The sequence below is a fragment of the Melampsora larici-populina genome (genome assembly GCF_000204055.1).
Source record: "Melampsora larici-populina 98AG31 unplaced genomic scaffold MELLAscaffold_55, whole genome shotgun sequence".
Lineage (NCBI taxonomy): Eukaryota > Fungi > Basidiomycota > Pucciniomycetes > Pucciniales > Melampsoraceae > Melampsora > Melampsora laricis-populina.
This window is the reverse complement of record NW_006768819.1, coordinates 273239-288593: the sequence shown is the minus strand read 5'-3', so window position 1 is coordinate 288593 and position 15355 is coordinate 273239. Positions and strand designations below refer to the sequence as shown.

Below are 15355 nucleotides of genomic sequence, written 5' to 3'. Positions count from 1 at the left end.
AACTATCCATAGGAATTTGAATTTCGTCTTCTTAGGATATTCACATGTCTAATCTATTTTTTCTTCATCATTCCCTTTGTCTATCATAAAATGAAAACCCCAACCCACCAATATATGCAACAAACAAAGAAACACAACATGTATTATTAAGTGATTATATAACTACATTGTATTCGATCACCTAACCCCCAATTATATAAGCACAAGTAAGGTAAATTAAACCCGAATCATAATGAAAAGGCAGTACAACAGATTACGAAACGAGGGAGGCGTCTTTTAATCTTCTTCCTCAAAATCAAAGTTTGAGGAATCAGATTCTTTATTTTTGGAAAATGATTCGTATTGATCAGATACAAGAGACTGGTGATTATCATCATGTTGTGATGCGGTGTCACTCGCTGGAGTATGATCCGAAGATTTAATATTAGAAGAAGGTTGGATATTTTGATGATGTTGATGATCTGGATAGTTATTTGACACAGTTGTTTCATTCCCAATATCGTTCGACAATCTATCAGTTCTATGAAAATTGTTTGAAATATTTTGTTCTCTTGGAGTATTTGCTTGATATAATCCATTCCCGAGCTGTTGCTGTACATTGCAATTACTTCCAAAGTGAGGGCTCAAATTGGAGAAACCATTGCCCGGGCGCGATTGGCCTACGTTACTGCTTGGCGAGTCCGATTTCGTAGAAGGGGGAGGACCCATCGAACCACAGGATTGAGGGGTAGGTTGTTGATTCATCGATGGTAAGTTATATCCTCGACGGTTGGGTGTTCCCGGAGTTCTTGATGGCGCGTGAGATAAACCTTCCGTATCTGTAGGCTCGGTTGATTCTTTACTAGTATAATTGTGATTACCACTTGACCTACCACGCGCGGAATCAGGTGGGCGTGCATAAGGATGAAAACTATGACCATTCAGGCTGGAGCTCAACATTCCCGATGTCGAGAAACGACGCTCATGCCCCCCTCGTTCACGTTCGGGTTCAGCTTGCCAGGTGGTAAGCGGTGGGAGAGTGGGACCCCATGTGGTTGAACCTCCTGAGCTATGCAATCGTCCGTAGCCTCCGTTTCGAGGATCTGTAACACTACCAACCACTCCGCTCGGATTGATCCAATCTGTTGGGGGTTGATATGTTTGCCATCGGCCGCTGCGGTCGTTGAAGGACGGACTACTGTCAATGATGCCATGAGAGATGGGGTAGATGGCCGGAACAAAGTTCGAAGGTGAGTACTTGGGCTGGCTCATGTAGATCTTAGCGTCTGGCGTTGCGCGATGAGTGCTGGATTCGGGTAATGAGCCTATGTGACTGAAGCTGAAATCGCTCAGCGGCATTGATGTGGCAGTAGAAGTAGGCGTGATGGGCTGCATTCGGCCGGCTGCGTCAATCGAGGAGGTCGTCGATTCCACCGAAGTGGCCGATGGAACGGACTCAAGTAAGCTCGCATTTGAGTGACGCGCCAACAGACTCATTCTTTGTCGCTCCCGTACTGAATCATCTTCTACGCCGCTTGTTGCCCGATGATCTGGATAGATTCCAGGTGGGATGACCATCTCGCTTAGCCTGGAGTCCAGAGTCGGAGTGGGTAAGGTACCAGAATCTAGGGCAGCTTTAGAATAATAAGCAATGAGATGAAGCTTATCGCCTTCCAAGGTTGTTGATGAAAACGACTGCTTTAATAGAGGGTCGCTACTTGTTTGCGAGTCGCGGGAAGAAGCTGAGAGAAGCTCCGAGTAGATCAAAAACGCCCCCGAGACGCGCGAAGCTGCCAGCATGAAAACCGAATTCACAAAGCATGATTATGAGCATGTCAGATCGATTCAAATCTCTTCAATAAGCACGATAACTCTGTGCTTCTATTCCGAGTGATGGGTAAAGACTCATAAGGAGACGCAGCCGCCGCATACATGAACAAAAAAACTACTACAAGGAAGATGGTAGAGAGACTAAGGGAGACAGAGAGAAATGCTGCATAGGATGACGAGTAACTCACGACTCCATCTGACATGATCTGTCCAACGCTTGATCCCCGCCTCCTTCTCCTCCCACACAAAAACTGCACCTGGTCTAATGATCTGGCTTCGCTCCATATCAGTGAGCCGACGTGTTATTCTATATAACTTTCCGACTCGACATGCTTCCAGCAAAAGATAAGCATCTCTTGGAGTTTGTACAAGTCCATACCAGGTCTCAGACATCATGGTGAATTGTTGCGGCTGAAAGATGAGATATAATATCAGTGAGAGCTGATAGCATTGAACATGGACCAATCAGTTGAAAAGGATGGATGGTATGAGGGCATGACATAAACAAATAGAATAGGTATCTATGTCTGCTGAATGTCTCTGGAAGCAGTTTTTACGTGTATAAAGGATAAAGAAAGGTACAAAAAAAGTGGGATAAAAAAGAAAAAAACTGAAGGAAAAAACTGACAAGGGGTGTAAGTTGGTGGTGACGGTGTTCAGAGGTTGATTGGCTTTGGATACCCCGCTGCTCGGAACCCACGCCGTCTGCGGTTTCTTGAGAGTCAACAGCTGGAGTAAAAAACCGATTTTGATGACGCTGTACGGTATAAACCGGTGGTAAAGACGGGGTCAAGGCGGAGTGTGGTGAACTGGATTGTAGGTGAGGTGAACCAGAAGAGGGCCCAGATGGAAGGCATGATGTGGTGAGTGAGAGTGGCTTTGACTCAGAGCTGTGATCAGGATCGGGGTAAGGGTGGTGTGTGTTGTTGCTTATGCTGGGTTGTGTGACATGTTGAGGGACAACGGAGCAGGCCCAACTCGTTCGATCTCGTCGATCCTGGAATTCTCTCATCTTCGAAAGATGACGGAGAAAGAAACCAGTTTGAAGCTGAAGCTGATAAGATAATTGGATTGAATTGATCCCTGTGCATCATCAAAGGGGATTGTAAGTGAGAATTGCAGATTGTTGAGGGAGTTTGCAAATAAGATAGGGTGGAGAGGGAGATAGCGAGACGCGATGAAAAAAGGAAATAGGAAGACCCGGTGACCGCAAGAACGTAAGAACCAACAAGTCAGTCAAAAGCTTCACTCGGAGAATATTTCTTCAACTCCAATTTGAAAATCAAAAAAGAATGAACAAGAAAGAAAGAAAAACAGTGCCAAACCTTTCCCATCCCCTCTGGCCAGGAAGAAAAAAGGTGCAACAGAGGAGGTAGAGTGAAGTACAAGTGTTCAATAAAGGGATTGTTTGGGTTCATTAAACTTTATTCTAGAGCCTCAAAGCCTTCTCCATAGAAGAAGACCGAAACTGAGAAAGAAATAGCAGGAAATAGCTCATCGGATCCTGTTCGTGCTTTTACCTAAACAGTTTTTGGTCGTCTGCTACCAAACCAATGAGCGACATTCGAGTGGACAAAAGTCAAAAAAACACTTGAAGCTAGGATTCGTAATTTCTTAATCATGGATAGGATCCTGAAGTGTTTGAGGAAGGAAAACGTGTAGAACAGGTTCGGATTGCGGATAATTTTGGGACGTGTTTGCGTTCACAAGTCACACCATCAAAGATTTTCAAACGGAGTGCTCGACGGGAACTTCAACCCAGACACTCCGGATTTTACGACATGTTTTTTTCCGGATTGGTTTAATACGGCCTGTGACCTCTTTTTTGTTTTAGTTGCGGAGGTCAGTCACCTTCATCCTCATCGTAAAGATTCTGTCAATCTCATTCTTTCTTCTTTCAAACTCGCGGCCTGACTAGATATTAGGCTCGAAGTGGCAGCTTGACTGGAAGATTATTTATATAGGCGAAAATATAGTTTGATGTATCGATAGCATCACAAATTGGTCATCTTCGAAAAGCCTCAACACAGGGCTCCATTGAACACATGATTCAGCTGGAACACAGTACGTTCTCTTCAGCTCTTTTGAATTCCGTACGCCACGGCCTCTCATTAATGAGGAATATCCACTGCGATCTTGACGGTCCTCAGAGTATGGATGCACCAACATTTATCCGATCGTAATCGCTGATGATTGGTTATCACAAACGTAAAGCACACTCCTGAAGCAAAGGGGAACAGGTAGGTGATACCATGTTCAAAAAATATGACCAAGCGCACCCAAAAAAAGGGGCAAATTACGTAGAATCAACTATAAACTTTGTTGATAGTTCAGAAGACTGAAGAACGCGCTCGAAGACAAGCGGCGACCATTGCCCACACCGGTGATTGCCCAGAGGAAATATATTATTTCATAGGAATATGTAGTTTGCCCTTCAAATCCCTTGAATTCACGTGGCATTCAATTGTCCGATGGGTTTTGCGAGCAATGAAAAGAGAAGGCGAAAAAGTGAAACTAGCGACAAGTGACACGTCATGTCATAGTCCGCCGATGGTCTTCGCCACCAGATTATATATGGGTTGGATGACTAAGAGCACAATTCTTGAATCAACCATTTAAGACGTGGGTTGCTCGCCGGCCTTATTTTTCATCATGTCGAGGAGGTGACGAAAAAAAGAGAGAAGAGAGAACATAGAGGACGGAAACTATTGAAAAGTGAATAGGCAGGCACGAATATTACTTACGAGGGCCAGTACTGCACAATTTCCAAAACGAGGCTAATGACCACTAGTGTCCGTCCAAAAGCAATGATCCTGTCTTACGAGTAGTGAAAACCGGAAGCCTTTGGCATCAGACCCGAATTCACCTGCTTGACAAAAAATATCAATATCGCACTTGGGACACCTTCCGACGACAAATTTGATTAAGGTCGACGAAGACGAAGTTCAAGGCGGTCAACACCGCTATCGACGCAATGAAGTATCAAAGGGTATCGTTCGACAGAGATCAAGGTGAGCCGTGAAGGATCAGATGACGGATAGTCTGAAAAACAAGCATTGGTCAATGTTTCTTTTCTGATTCTCTTTCGGATCAGGTAGAATATAGAATTTATGACCAACAATTTAGTATCTCTTGTTAGGAGGAAATTTAAGGTGTTTGATCAGGTTTGATTGTCTGTTTGTCGAATGGAAAATGAAGGTCAGTCCACTGAAGATTAAATCATGAACGGTTGTGTTTGAATAAAGAATGAGGTGGGAGATAACGATCAAGATGTGGCTACTCGTTCAACGAGCTGCTAGATCTTTCGATATTTGTATTTATGAATAATTCAAACAGGATACAAAACCCCGACGAGATAACAAAAACTAGTTCCAGAGGGCAATATCTTGAGTTATAATTATTTTGGATATGCGAAAGCCAGCTTCGAAAGTCCTTGCAGAAAAAACGCTTGAGCTCGGCGGAAGTATTGCCCTTTTGTTGAAGGCGGTCCGATTCCCACTCAATGCTTATGGGACAGATTCTAGACGAAAGAGCTCAAGTCCAACAGAGCGTTCGAGGGTCCAATAGTTATGATGACCGGTGAATAAAATTACTTTGAGCCATATGGCAACCCGCCGACGACCGATGATATGATACGCTCACAATCCACAGTGCGTCACTTTGGAAAAGAAGTAAAAGCATGAGCGAAACAAACGTGTTGAGCTCGCAACCCATATCGACACGTGAGACCTGAATTGGGACACGTTGTCCCTTAGGTAGTGAAGATGGCATCCTGGAAGAAATAGGACCTCGCTCAACGACTGATAGAAAGTCGGTTCATAAGATCAAATCCGGATTTCTTCACCAAGTAAGGAGTCTGAAGTAGTAAGATTGAGCTTGACTTGTAAGGAGGTGAGATAATTAAGAAATCCAAGAAATCCCACCGCTATAGAAGTTCATCTTTGAGGTGTTCAAGAAAATGAAGCCAAGATGAAGGGATTATTGTCAATCAGGACGAGAGTTTCAGTCAGAAAACAAACTGGAAATGTCAATCACCCCCCTGGGCCTCACGATGAACCGGTGAGGATCTCGGCAATTGAGAAGATGCTTCTCACTTCATGACATCCGACGTGTTAAGAATTTGAGTTTTTCAAAACCAATCTAATATTTGAAAGGTATCTTCACTTTATTTAACTCTGCCATGTATGAATTATGACTTCGAAGGAATAAGGAGGCAGAAAAAGAAAAAAAAAGAAAATTTACATTCGAAATAAAGATTCACTCACACTTTCAAAGAATCGAATGAAATCAATCAAAAAAGAAGGTTATCTCGAAAAGCGTTGATATTACCCCGGAAGAACTTGAATCGATGATCGCTGCTTGAGTTTATTGAGTTTATTTTGTAAAGTAAATCAAAACAAAACAAAGGCTGCTAAGCTTAATAATAATAGGTAAGACAGTCAAATGGGAATCAAAAGATCAGAAAGTAGTTTTTGAGAAAGGAAATCAAAGATTAAGGATGATGAAGTTAGTTTGAGTTTATTAATGATTATGTAAAGATGAGCTTATAATATGATGACGGCTTTGAGAGTTAAAGTGAAATTCAAGAAGAATTAGTAAGAGTGATACATACTAATGTTATTATTGACTTTCGGAGAAATAGACAAGGATTAAAGATTTCAAACCACTGCGGTCAGACTAACTGAAATCATTCAGAATGTTCAATGGTGTGAGTTGATAGTTTGATGTTCAGACAAGACTCTGACTTTAAAATTGATTGATTGATTGATTTCAATTCGGCGAGACTTACTTAATTGATTTCAATCACAGAAGGAAGGTTCAAGGAAGAATGAAAAGAATATTTTAAGTGACGTCGAACTTGAAGTACAACAAGGAAGACACTTTCTAATTTAACATGAACTCAACTTACTTCGTACACTTTGAAAATGTACCATATCCTATCATATCCTTAAGTCTCTCAGCTTTCAGGTTTAGAAAACGATTCCCAACGATTCACAAAAGAAATCAGTCCAGAGACGGACATTATCTTATTAAACACTCAGATTGGAGATCCATGATCCTTAAGCAATCCGTTGAGGTCATTCCAGCAAGATATAATCGACCATACATAATGTTTCTTTACACTCAATTGTAACCTTTGATTTGCGAGGCTGTCAATGCATCCGTGCGAATAGTGGTGGTAAGTTGAAGGCTGACAGTTGATGACCTCCTTTGCTTGAGACGAAGTTGAATTGAGGATCATCTACTGCTCAAGTTGGATTCACCATTCTTACCAAGATTGTTACGAAGACTCAACCATCGTATTGGTAAGCCATCTTCATCAGCTGAAGATTTTTCTCCCTCTCTCCCTCCATTGTGGTACCTCATACATTGTATTGGCTTAGGTTGTGATTTGAAATATATCGTGAAATCACTCTAATCTCTAGCTGAAGACCAATGTGGGAGAAGTCATTCGACTCAATCCAGTTGAGTGGAATAATTGGCAATTGATTGCGCAATCATGCCGCTCGGCCACGTATGAATTCGCGTCATTTGTCTGAGTGGTTCGGCATCGGTCAACATTCAGTGTTCTGCCGAGCGAAGGATAGTGTTGATTTAGGTTGGATCGGCTGAATAATACAAGCCGGGTGATCAGTCTGTGGGAGACAGCTGGCCAATGGTAAGCGGTATGGGCCATGGGCTGTACTGATCGAAAAAGAAATGATGAAGCCAGGAAATTTCATGAGATCAAAGACGTCGCATCAGATCACAATATGCCGCGGTTTGGTAAACAGGCGCGTGGTCATTAACAGGCGCAGGAGAGACTTTGAGTCCATCATCTGACCCAATAAATAATGATCCTGCACGAGAATCTGTTCGAGATTTAAGCTCAGCTATGAGTGAAATCAGCTGCATGGAAAAGAGATATCAATTGACTGTTCATCATCGAAGTACTCATCCAAACAGTTTGTAGGATGTGCGGCAGGAATCAAATCAAAAAAAGAAAAGGATACAGTAACACAGGAATGACGACTCGGTCCATTGTATGTACCTTTGGAACCGAATGCGAGTACAGTCGATTTCAGAAAGCTTGGAAACTTTTGCCCGCCAAACTTGAGCAAATTGGCGCGGAATGCTTTCCAAGCTTTGTGAAATTGACTGTAACAAAATCAGAAATCAGGTGAACAAAGAGCCTTCTCAGAAAGCCCTGTCGGATTAGAAAGTGCTGATTATTTTCACAACACTCCAACTTTGAATATGATCCAGTCAGTTACCTTCGCATATACTCATGTCACGAAAGTCACATAGTCTCTCGTACCCAAAATGCTCAAGTTGCGCCAAATTTTATTGATTGGCAAAAGAACCAGAAAATCAAACTGATGATACGAAAGGTACAACGAACATAAAATACATGAGTACATACATAACGATTAACGATCAAATCCACAGGCATATGGTGAGGGGAAAAAATCATCTGATATAAACGGTAGTAGAGATTTATAAGAATCACGAATTGGCATGCTCATGTAACTTTGAATCACAGTTCAAAGGGAATCCAAGAGGCAGGAAAAACACGGCACCCAACCTACTTGGAAGATCATTACGATACATTCAATATGGCACGAGTGATGTTGATGACATCGAATTGATTTGGAAAGTTGAAAGTTCTGCAGCCCGTTCAGCTCCTAAACAAGGTCCGCGGCCCTCTCGTTCCATATCTAAAAGGCGAAAAAATCCACAATTTTTACCCTGGTTTTGTAGGCTTCCTTGACAATGCCAAAAGAACAGTAGTTTATAGTCTGACTGTGTCTGCTGATCAGTCGATTTGCCTTGTGAAGGTGCAGAGAAAGATTTGGATTTCAGAGAGTTGATTGATGCTTTTCCTTTTTGATCAGCCCGTAAGATAGTTGGGATGCCACAGTGACATCTAGGAGTCCCCAGGTTTTCATCGGGGGTGGCCTCATTGACTCGAGAAGGTCGAAAGTCTGGTCGATAGAAGCGAAAGGTTATATTAATCCGTTCTATATAGCTTTCAGTATTCGATAGCGGTTTGAAAACATCAATCGAGGATTGCTTTGGGATGCAATGTTTGTAGCGTTCCTGACAGCTTCCATGCATGATCAGAAGAGAGTTGTGGGGCAAGAAGATGCTATACGTGCGAGGTGGTGGGGCAAGAGGGTCATTCAGGTTGCGCACAGCTCGTAACCTGAATTGTCGGCCAGTTCCCAGGGATAGAGAGGCAATAGTGGGATACGGACCTAAGTAGGTAAGCTGTTGCAGCTCATTCATTCATGTCAATAAAAGGCTACTCGAGGGCTAAGACAGGCGCAGCTTCCAAAGTCCGCACCTGGTCTGCATGCCAGCCAACTGATTCCTGACTTCCACGGTATGAGTTTGAAGCAGCTACATTAGCTCTCCAGTCACCATTCCACTCGTCAGAAAAACGTTCCACAGGATTCGTGACAAGACTTCGTTGAGCCATCTCAATCATTTTGGGATCATTTCGAAGGAGTCCATTGACTATTGGTTCAATCAATCGTTTTGCGTCTTCCATTTCAGAAAGGAAATATCGCGGTTTCGCATCGGCCTCCAAAGCTTTCCCCGCGTACCAATATTGTGCTGACTGAGGATAATTGATAATAAAGTATCAGAAAACAATCAACCCGGATGAACAAAGCCTCTGAATTAGATAAGATCAATGGCTACTCACTTCAGCATAATCCACTGAACAGTCATCGCCATCTCCCTGAAGATTAGATACAAAAAAAGCTGTTGAATGTGGGCTTTCTACTTCACGGTCATTTAACCACCAACGATTTTTTGTCCAAGGTATCTTGTCTTTGCCATCACCTTGACTATCTGCCACCATGCTGAGGTAGAGTCGTATGGCCAAGTCTTTCGGTAATACATTATAGATCAAACTGCAACAAGGAAGGCGAGCGGAAACGTCTTTGGGGGTCGAAAGGAAGAGGGGTGGTAGGGATCGAGGGGTTCTTAGCTCCTTCGATAGGTCGGGTGGGCCTAAGACATCATTGATAGAGCGAAGCGGCTGGGATCCCATTGCTCCATGATGTGTACTCTTCCCCATCTGATCGCCATAGGACGGAGGTTTGGCGACTTGTTCAACGATACCCGAATCTGTGCCCGAAGACTGATTTCTTGCAGGATTGGGCGACCTCAACCACGAGTCAACAGTGACCAATTTCGTTTTCTTTGGACGATTCGGAGCCTGTTGACCCGAGCAGGTAGATGTACTTGTTGCCGGCGACTCACAAGGCCGTTTCTTAGAATTTGCTACTTGAATGAGTCGTTCGATGGCTAGTTCTGCATCGCCGCCAGTAGCTTTCAATGCATCGACAAGCTCGTCAATATCAGATTCTTCGAAAATTGATGCAAGCAAGGCGACCGACGCATCATGGTTCATTGGTGAGATTGAAGTGAACGAGAGATATGAATGAGTATTGGGCAGTGCGCGTCCACAAAGATTTCAAACGTTGAAGAAATAATCCATCGCGCTCATGGATGTTCAATTTCCGATTAACTCGGGTCGGGCCGGTCAAGGGATATGAACGCAAGGTCTTCAAGACCACGCAGTCTGACACAGAGTCCATCTTGTGACGATAAATATCACTTCCATGGCGTACATGTTCTTGTAAGCAGAACGAGACGAAGTAAGAGATAATATAAATGAATATTTCAATGCGTGGAAGGATTTCTCTAAGTCTGCTTGGTCTCCGCTGACGGCACAAATCATACATATTTTGCTTTGCCTATGTTGACTTTCATCAATTAAGAGAATCGGAGTGGTAGCGTGGTTCAGTATGTAGCACAAGGCGCAACTTGAAGCCATCTGAAATCCAATGAGTTGGTCGATTCTGCTCAGGAGTCCATCAAAGAAACAACAACGAAGGCAAGCAACAATCTCTCCTTGCGGAAGAACGCATCCAGCTTACGGTTTTTTGCTTTTGACAGCTTTTGTTTAAAAAAAGGTGTCATGTCGATCAGCTTGACAAATTACCCACAGAGGTTCTCTCTAGCTTTAGCTTTCGGATGCCATGTTGGGTTCTCAGCTTCATACAAACTAGCAGGAGCCCAAGAGTTACGCCAAGCCAGGTGGCCAGCCGCCCCTCGGAACACTTGCACTCTTTTGGGTCAGAAGTAAGAGAGAATTACTTCTTACAAGATTCCATTTGATTTTTACTGTTTACTAGTTCGTTGAATAAAATCGAGACTGAAAGGACTATCAAAAGTTTTCAAGAACAATGAAAAAGAAGAAAAGCTGCAGGACTACTAATTACACTACTATGAAATAGATTTCAACAATTTCCCTCAGAATGTCTATCCTCTTACAACGTCAGATCACCCCATCCCTGTGCTTCTACAGGTTGCTACATCATTCTCTTATTAGTTATGTTTGACTACTGTCGGAATTTCTGTGTTGGACGGCACAATCTTTTCAGGCTACAATGACGACATATGATGATAAAGCACCGTCCTTATCCTGAACCCTCACAGCAAATGCGACGCGCAAGCAAATTGAGCGGGCAAAATTTCCGAACAAGATTAGTACAATTCTCTCAATTATGCTCCTTATACAGTCAGAAGGGCTCACCACTAGTGGGGTAAGCTGTTAAGTCAAGTACCAGAAGACAGAGAATGTGGTAGAGTCGATATAATTTTGATGCACATCAGCTTCCTCCTGTTCTCTACCGTGTCTTTATTGAATGAATAGCTGGCATATAATCAAGATGGACGACATACATGCACTTTGCCTATTTCAAGTTCACGTCGCAAAATTGTCAAATCGAGTCAGCTCAAATTACCTTCAAATCGAAAGAATTCTTGTAAATCTCGATGCACTCACTAGATATCGGATTCTGGGAGGGCACGGTATCCGAGCTCCCGGTGCTAACAGAAAGAAACGCATCGCCCGCCACGACAGCAAAGGGTCAGATCAGTGGGCGTCAGATACCGGTAGATCTAACTCACTTGGGCGTGGGGTTAACAAATCCTCCCAGACTACAGGTACATGAGACTCCTTCTCCCCTGGATACAAAGGAAGCAGTTCAGCTCTTACTGTCAAGTAATGTACTTCTTAATCACGAAAGAGGTATGAAACAAAAACGGGGTTTGAGGTACCTGTTGATCGCTTGAAGGATCTTGGATCGCAGGATTTGCGTGATCTTCGGCGTGGATCCGTTAACAAGGTCTGTGATCTTCATTTTTGATAGTGCAAACATACTGGCATCATACTCTGCGTTTGTTCTGATGCCTGAGGTCCAGAAAAGACCCAATAGATTATCTATTAATAAGGATTCCTACATTCACAAGTCACGGAAATATGAGTATAGATAGGCCGCGTACCTAGATGCATCAAGGCACCTCGGGAGGCAGATACAATACTCAGGGATGGACGACTGAACACGATTGCCTGAAAAAGAATGGTAAAGTCAATGGCAATGGCCGAGACTGGATTGAAGCGTTCGTCAAGTGGCACCAATCAACCAGTGTTACTCAACGTTAGGGTAAGTCGTCTCTACCACTGGCGTATGCGATTTCGAAGATGTCATTTTCTGATCCTGCTCTACTGCGAGCTTCGGATCATCTAGATCCGGAGATCTCTTTGACACTGTCGTATGATTTGACTTGCGGTTGAGAGAAGCGATCCAGGCTGCTGACAGTCTCCTGACAGTTTCGACCGGCTCGTGGATAGAAACAGCAATCCCCTTTTCCACTGATTCCGTAGGGCTCAGGTTTTGTTGAGTTCCTGCAAAATCCTGCTTGTAATCTGTCTGCCTTGCTAGCGATTCGGATGACTTGAAGTTGTGAAACAATGGCGATTCACATATTAATGTCTGCGAGACCAGAGCTGGGCGCTTCTTCAGTGAATATAGTGGGTTGTCGATCTTGGATAAGAAGCTCATCAAATCAGGCGACTGAAGATCTGAAGTAACGTTCTGGAAGAGCGCACACCCGTAGGTCAACATCCTACGCATTGTGAGATGATATGCGAATCTCATCCGATGCTAAACGCTCACCACTTGTCCTACTAGCAGAACTGTCCATATGGTAGCGCATGATCGACAAATACAGGGGATCAATAACGATAAATAGGTGAGTACTCGTTGATGGGTACTTGTTGCGGGTCCGCTCTAGTAGATCATGGATGTCAAGTGGCGACTTGCAACTTACACGTAGATCGCCCTCGAAGGTCAACCATAGGGGTGATGTCCAATAAACAATAGAATGGGGTCCCGTCTCGTCGATAGCTGAGGATCAATTCAGTATGCGGACGAAGGCAATCCATAGCGCTCTTGATTCGTTGCACCGCGCTGGTAGAAGTCCCCGGTCCCTGTTGCCAGAAAGAAAGCATCTGAGCCACTAGGTCGGGCATTACGTGTGAGACAAAATGACGGACGTAGAGAAAACGGAAATTCCGGCCAAGGCACCTATTTGTCGCAAATCCCTGCCATTCAACGTAATCAGCTCCCAAACTCGAATGGACAAAAAAGGATTGAGGCGACATACCGACATTGTGCTGATATGATAGACGAACACGGATGGTATAAAAAGGACAACATCGTTGTCTCGGATCACTCAGCATGAAGCTCTACCAGAATATCGCGGGAACACCTGTACAAGGGACTCTGATGACGGACATACCTGAACCCGAGAGAAGCCCTCACGATCGGATTGTCGCTACAGCCATAAACGGAGGTATCCAATTCATCAGTCTGATGCCGTCTCATCGGAAATGCTACATAGGCATCCCAAGATGAAAATGATGGTGGGTGACCTGTCTCAGATTTACCTCGCTTCTGGATTGGTCAATAAGAAAGCTTCACCCAGTCCACCCAAATCACCAGAGACGTTTTCTTTCAGTCTGGCAGCTGTTAGCCTTACCAGTTTACTCGTCACAAAGCGCTGAAGAGGTAAAAGGAAAAACAGATAGGCTGGATGTCAGCGCGCTCGCTTTATGGTTATCGCGTCAATAACCTACCTGGAACTCGTCTGCGTACAAGGACTGCAGAAGCCAAGACCGACTAGAAGCCAAATCTGCCCGTAGGTTGATCAGGTCTAACAAGCCCTGGGAGCTGGACCGATGAACTTGATCAGGCATTCCGTCTGCGAGTCTTACTTTTGGAGGAGAACTGTAATAGAGAACTTTGGGATTGTCCAAGAGTCGCCCGATGATTCATTCAGGCCACGGTCAGCATTGTCTGATCACAAGAAACCGGCAGCTCAGATCTTGTAATGAGGGATCGGACATACGATGAACCCATTCACTCTGTTGTCTGAGCTGCTGGAGTAGAGCTTCGGTGTCTAGCTCTGGTGTAAAGAATAGAATGGCCCTGTGGTTGAGCTAAAACTAAACATGTAACAGAGGAAGCACAATTGAGGCTGAGGTTGCTGACCATCTTTCCATCGATCTAGCTTAACCAAGCTAGCTCTTTTTCCTCTGGGTCCGACCTCCACGCAGTTCTGATTAGACTGGATCCATGTCCTGAAAATGTCTAGACCTTCACTATCCCCGATGAACGACTCAAACGCATTGATATGGAGAACTGGTGTCATAAAAAGTCTTGAATCCGGGTTCCGATTTGAAGAGAGTCTTTCGTGTGAGCGATGTGAGCCACCCCTGAAGAAACTAGAGGGTGACTCAGGCGATTGAGTGAGTGCACTGCTTGACTTATGCGTGGTCACTGAGTGTAAGCTGATTCCACGCTTGCGCGGTGTCGTGCGAGCCTGTGACAGAGACTGACTCGAGCTGCGCATACCAGGAATTAAATATGATATTGGATGTCGTGATAGAGTTAGGGTGGATTTTGCGCTTCGATCTGGGTTCATGTCTGTGATCATATCTTCTGATTTAGAGCATCTCCAATGCTCCCGAATCTGAATGACTAAATGTTACGTTTCTGTCAGAAACGTAACCTGTATTGGAGTTATTCAGACAAACCTCATCCAACGCCGAGGTCGTGTTCCCACATGGAACCTCCCGTGTGAACTCGTTTTTTCGGAAATGACACGTTCCCAGGCTCAGGTCAGCAAATTTGCTGACCTGGCCGAATAATCTGAATCCCAGTATCCCAAAGACTATTGGGCCAAAAATAAAGAAATTCATACATCCGTGGACTACCTTTCTCTTTCTTTACGTGAGGTGAGCGCAATCGATCACATGTATTGTGTGGAACGCGATAGGTGCGATCGACCAATTACGTAGATGAAGACATATGGTGACGGGGGTTCAACCTCAAATGAACCCTATGAGGAATTGGGAAAGAAGTTCAGTTGTGCGTTGCAGGGCGCTGTCACCTGAAAAAAATTACAGCTGTCCAGCCGAGGGAAATACTGAGCTGTACATCTATTCGGATTCAGCCACATTGGAGATGCTCTTATGAGGGCAAGAAGCACCGAATTAGGGAATCCGCAAGATACAAATTTGCATCTCCTTTGACTAGCTTTGACCCCGATATGCCTGTATTTGAATGACTGACGCGAGATCGTTTTTCCAGGTGTTATATCCCAGTCCCACGCTGCTTTTCGCACGCTTCGAGCGCAGCGA

The 15355-nt window shown here is 44.1% G+C and overlaps 3 protein-coding genes across 3 annotated transcripts; all 3 read right to left on the bottom strand.

The window, feature by feature from the left end:
- Positions 1–276: 276 nt before the first annotated feature.
- On the bottom strand, positions 277–2821 carry MELLADRAFT_93042 (uncharacterized protein; the record flags this gene model as incomplete). The annotated part of the gene is made up of 3 exons (XM_007415919.1): positions 277–1769; positions 1998–2220; positions 2438–2821. The coding sequence occupies 3 exons, from the start codon at positions 2819–2821 to the stop codon at positions 277–279; spliced, it is 2100 nt and encodes a 699-aa protein (XP_007415981.1).
- Positions 2822–8400: 5579 nt separating this feature from the next.
- On the bottom strand, positions 8401–10213 carry MELLADRAFT_93041 (uncharacterized protein; the record flags this gene model as incomplete). Its single annotated transcript, XM_007415918.1, has 3 exons — positions 8401–9069; positions 9137–9412; positions 9500–10213. 3 exons carry the CDS (start codon positions 10211–10213, stop codon positions 8401–8403), a joined length of 1659 nt encoding a protein of 552 aa, XP_007415980.1.
- Positions 10214–10976: 763 nt separating this feature from the next.
- On the bottom strand, positions 10977–14599 carry MELLADRAFT_117979 (uncharacterized protein; the record flags this gene model as incomplete). The annotated part of the gene is made up of 15 exons (XM_007415917.1): positions 10977–11290; positions 11402–11416; positions 11551–11561; positions 11654–11697; positions 11779–11835; positions 11929–12061; positions 12154–12220; positions 12309–12605; positions 12828–12847; positions 12982–13238; positions 13453–13488; positions 13601–13713; positions 13790–13953; positions 14062–14118; positions 14205–14599. The coding sequence occupies 15 exons, from the start codon at positions 14563–14565 to the stop codon at positions 11246–11248; spliced, it is 1677 nt and encodes a 558-aa protein (XP_007415979.1).
- Between the last annotated feature and the right edge of the window lie 756 nt (positions 14600–15355).